Raw genomic sequence first — 5,091 nt, forward strand, 5'->3', positions numbered from 1 at the left:
AATTATTGGGATAAAAAATAATTGTCATACACATTGAGTGGTGTAGAAATTTATAACTTTTGGTCTTGAAACATTTTATTGGTTAATAATATCAAATTTTCCTGATTGTCTTTCTATGATTTTCCCCAAATTTCACTTCCAATTCTAACTAAATCTAAAAAGCTTGGTATTAACTGTATCTGAGTGTGGGTGAGCAAATTCAGATTTAAAAGCCTCATATGCTCAAAGCTATCTAGGCAATTATCCTCATTTTGTTTATTCCTCCACATACATAGACACCGAGAAACTGAGAAGGCATGAATATAAGTACATATCTGGATTAGAAGAGATCTGCCTTTTGAGAACCAGTGAAAAAGATAAGTGTCCAACATTTGGTGTTACTGGGAAATATGCCCAGGATGTGAGATTTCAGCAATCACCATCACTGAAGTCTTTAATAATATACAAGAACAACACATTCCAAGGCTGAATTCACTCCTCCTTGGTATTCTTAGGATCCTCAGAACAGACCTTATGAAGAACAGACCAGATCAGAACAGACTTCTTGAAAAGAGATTTCATAGTAGATATTGAAAACACTAACTAAACTGAAAAGTTTTGTGAAGGTTTAATTAAAGAGATTAATTTCTAAGAATACTCAAGATGAATCTGAATTTCTTGGACTGTACATTTAAAAACTCTTCCTGAAACTTACAGCCTTAACAAACAGTCTCCTGATTGCCACCTTCATGTCCTTATTTCTAAGTGTGTAGATGACAGGATTCATAAAAGGAGTGATAAGGGCATCAAAGATAGCTAAAAATTTATCTACGGGTAAGGTAGGGAATGGCCACACATAGACAATAATGCAAGGACCAAAGAAGAAAACCACAACAGTGACGTGAGCTGAGAGGGTAGAGAGGGCCTTGGATGAACCACCTGAAGAGCGTTTACGAATCGTGACCAAGATGAAGGTGTAAGACAAAATCAAGATGAAGAAGGTGCCCATGGAGATGAAACCGCTGTTGGCAGTGACCAGAAACTCCAGTCTGTATGTGTCTATACACGCAAGTTTGATGAAGCGAGGAAAATCACAATAAAAGCTATCCATTTTGTTGGGACCACAAAAGGGTAAGTTTACAACAAAAGCCAGTTGGGCCACAGAGTGGATGAGTCCAATGGTCCAAGCAACAGCCATAAGAGAAATGCACATCCTTAAGCTCATGGTGGTCAGGTAGTGGAGGGGCTTACAGATAGCAACGTATCGATCGTAGGCCATGACTATGAGCAGCACCATCTCTGTGCCCCCAACGGTGTGAATAAAGAACATCTGAGTAATGCACCCTTTCAAGGAGATGACTTTATGTTTCCTGAAAAGGTCATAAATCATTTTGGGGGTTGCAATACTGGAAACACCAGTATCAATGAAGGAGAGATTTGCCAGCAAGAAGTACATTGGGGAATGTAAGTGGTGGTCTGAAATGATGGTGAGCACAATGAGAAGGTTTCCCAGCATACTTGCTGTATAAAATATTGTGAAAAACATAAAAAGGAGAATCTGAATCTCCCAAGAACTGGTGAGTCCCAGCAAGAAAAATTCAGACACCAGCGAGCGATTTCCTCCATCCATCAATTTCGTGTACGAGGCTGACTTGAAGTTACCTTAAGGGTACAACGGGAGGAAAACACAAATTTTAAGTTGAAAGAGACATACTGGATATAGAGCAATGACTCGAATGTCAGAAACTGAAGATACCTTGCCATTTTACACAGTTAGAATTTACATAGTACAAGATTCGCAGAGAGCTAGCGGTAGAAGTTTTTCCACACCCAGATCTTTGATATCATTTAATCATGTAGCCTCAAATTTAGTTTGGGCTTTAGAGTATAATCAAGAAGGGAAAATGTATACAAAGGCATCTAAGAATTTTAAGTAGAGATATGTCAGGAAGTAGAGAGACATACTTCCTAATTTCTACATGGAAAAAAATGCCCCAGAATGGAAACCTGCTAAAATAGAGAAAAGTTATTTATTTTTGTCTGTATTATGTAGCCACCCTACTACATTCTATAGTTTCTTTCTGAAATGTCTTGGATTTTCTAGGTTTACAATCGTGTCACCAGCAAAAAGAGATCACTTTTTACATCTTTAGTTTTTATTGGTTTGATTAAGATAGTATTCATTTCATTACTGCCTTATTAACGTGCAAGTCCTACTACAGTTTTCTGTTCGTGGTTACCACCCATTTCTAGTGACACAATTCTCTACTCTTATTTTAAAATAAGAGATCAACTATTTCCCTGACCAATGTGTTCTATTTCCTTCCTGCTTTCCCCCAACACCAATCAAGATGAGACCTTTGGAATACTTTTCTCCATCTCTTATTTCCTCCTCTCCTTATTCACTTCTTTTTTTATCCTTCTGGAACTACTATTGGTTTTACATATTATGCCTCCTGAATCTATCCTCCCTGTTTTGTTTCCTTTCATGATTTTCATCTCATTATCTTTATCCTATATGTTTTTAGATACCCATTGCACCTTTCAGCCTCAAATTTGGATTTCAAAAATAATCATCTAGGCCAAGCTCAGTGGCACATGTCTGTAGTCGCAGCAACTCAAGAGGTTGAAGCAGCAAGATTGCTTGAGCCAAGGAGTTACAGGCAGCAGTCAACTATGATTGTTCCTGTGAATGACCACTGCACTCTACCTTGGGCAAGATAGCTCGACCCAGTCTCTCAAAAAAAAAAAAAAGAATAATCATCTCCTGAATTGTTCTACTCCAGAGGGTCTTGTCTATGTTGCATGTGAATCTCCTTACATGCTGTTGTTATGTTCTATTGAAATTAGTATATGCTTTTTCCGGTAGCCACGTATCAAATATCAACCTAATAATACATATATTTAATATGGGAGTAATGAATAAAAATTATAGGATTTAACAGGATCATTCAGAAATCATCTATGTCAACCAAGTGATTCCAAGATTCATTCAATAATATCCAGTCTAGTCTGATTTTTTTTACTCTCTAATCTCTCCAGGGATGTAAATACCACCTAAACACAGTGGTAGACTCTTTGCTACATTAGAATCATAACTTGAGTTCTACAATAGAAATGTGCCTAAAAATCTGTGAAATAAATAAATATCATGGGCATTGGGGTTTGAAATAAACTGTAATTCTCAATAACAATATTTTTATGTATTGCTTTGTGATGAAGTGATTAAAGAAAAGCAAAATTGATAAGTGTGATATTTTTTAGGGACACAAACCTAGAATTGAACTCATCTCAAACATTTTCTGTCACAATGAAGACTGACCTTGAAGACAAGGAAAATTTTCTCTACAAGATAGCAAAGAACGAGAATTTAAAATAAAAATTCAATCATGTTAATCTTTCTAAATCTCAATTTGGGTATTATGTAGTTTATTTAAACTGTTTGTTTTCCTTCTTATGTTTCATGATCTGGAGAGACAGATGTAACATATTGGCTAAAAATGAAGAATCACAAGTCAAGCTGCTGGGTTTAAACTTGACTCAACCACTTACCTTCCCGCTTACCCTAACCTTAGATAAGTTACCTATCTCATTGTATCTAAGTTTACTCATCTCTTAAATTGGGTAATAATAGTTCTGGCCTCAAACGAGGCTATGAATGAAGAGTTTAGAACAGTATTTGACACATAGGAAGAACTCAATAACTATTAGCTATAATGATACTATTAAAAACATCCTTAGTGGCACTAAACTCTCCTGGTAGTTCTAATTCTCAAACTCCTCCTTTTATTATTCTCCATTTTTTATTTTTCTTTCAATATATAAATAAGAACGTTATTTAAGATCTTACCTATTCTTTTCTCCTAAGGGGCTTTCTGTTTGATCTTATTATAGGCTCTAGCAGTATCCCAAGTATACAAATGCTAGTTGAATCTGAGCAAGTATGTCATTCATCCTAAACAAAATAGTCATGTTTCCCTCAGCCTACTAAGCACTATCACCTATATGCTTGCATATGGTTTTTTTTGTTTGTTTTTTTATTTCAGGATATTATGGGGGTACAAACGTTTTGGTTACATGTTATGACTTTGCCACATCCTAACCATGATTTGAGGCATGCCCTTTCCCCGGCTACAGAGCTCATTAGTTGAGTTTACCCACCCCCAACCCCCAACCGCTAAAGAATATTACTACTGTGTGAGCACCTGAATCACATGCACGTGAAATTTTACATGACTACAACAAAACTCAGTCAACTCTCTATTCCCCAATGCAGCTTCTCCTCCAGATCTATTATAATATTGCCAGCATCTCGTCCATCCTGCTTCTCTCAAATCTCTCATTTGCTTTCACTAACCATTACTAAAATCCCATAATGTAAGAAAACTGATCTCTCCCCATTTCTCCACAGGGCATGGTAACTCATGCCTGTAATCCCAGCACTTTGGGAAGAGGTCAGGAGTTCAAGACCAGCCTGAATAACATAGCAAGACCCTGTCTTCTGTGAAAAAAAAAAATTTTTTTTAATTAGCCAGGTATGGAAGTACACGCCTATAGTCCCAGTCACTTGGGAGATTGAGGCAGAAGGGTCACATAAGCCCAGGAGTTTGAGGATGTAGTGAGCTATCATTGGGCCATGAACTCCAGCCTGGGTGACAGAGTGAAACCCTGTCTCTTAAAAAATAATAAAAAATAAAATAAAATAAAATACCTATTCACCTCTCATTAGTCTTACGGTATCCAGAATAGACAAATTTTTTATTGTGAATGGCATTTCCTTTCTCAACACTTATTAACATATTATTAGTTCTTGTCTGACCCTCTTCACTATCTACACATAATGTCCTTTTTTTTTTTTTTTTCTTTGAGACAGAGTCTCAGTCTGTTGCCCTGGCTAGAGTGAGCGCCGTGGCGTCAACCTAGCTCACAGCAACCTCAAACTCCGGGGCTCAAGCGATCCTACTGCCTCAACCTCCCAAGTAGCTGGGACTACAGGCATGCGCCACCATGCCCGGCTAATTTTTTTCTATATATTTTTAGTTGTCCAGATCATTTCTTTCTATTTTTTTAGTAGAGACGGGGTCTTGCTCTTGCTCAGGCTGGTCTCGAACT

The 5,091-nt window shown here is 37.2% G+C and overlaps 1 protein-coding gene across 1 annotated transcript; it reads right to left on the reverse strand.

Moving 5' to 3' along the window:
* Positions 1-670: 670 nt before the first annotated feature.
* Positions 671-1,609, reverse strand: LOC105814358 (olfactory receptor 4F3/4F16/4F29-like). Its single transcript, XM_012649285.1, has one exon. It carries the CDS (start codon positions 1,607-1,609, stop codon positions 671-673), a length of 939 nt encoding a protein of 312 aa, XP_012504739.1.
* Between the last annotated feature and the right edge of the window lie 3,482 nt (positions 1,610-5,091).

This window comes from Propithecus coquereli, unplaced genomic scaffold (assembly GCF_000956105.1).
Source record: "Propithecus coquereli isolate 6110/MARCELLA unplaced genomic scaffold, Pcoq_1.0 Scaffold3, whole genome shotgun sequence".
NCBI lineage: Eukaryota > Metazoa > Chordata > Mammalia > Primates > Indriidae > Propithecus > Propithecus coquereli.

Excerpts from the sequence above, each read along its gene's own strand:
- LOC105814358 (XM_012649285.1), bottom strand. The coding sequence starts at position 1,609 with ATGGATGGAGGAAATCGCTCGCTGGTGTCTGAATTTTTCTTGCTGGGA.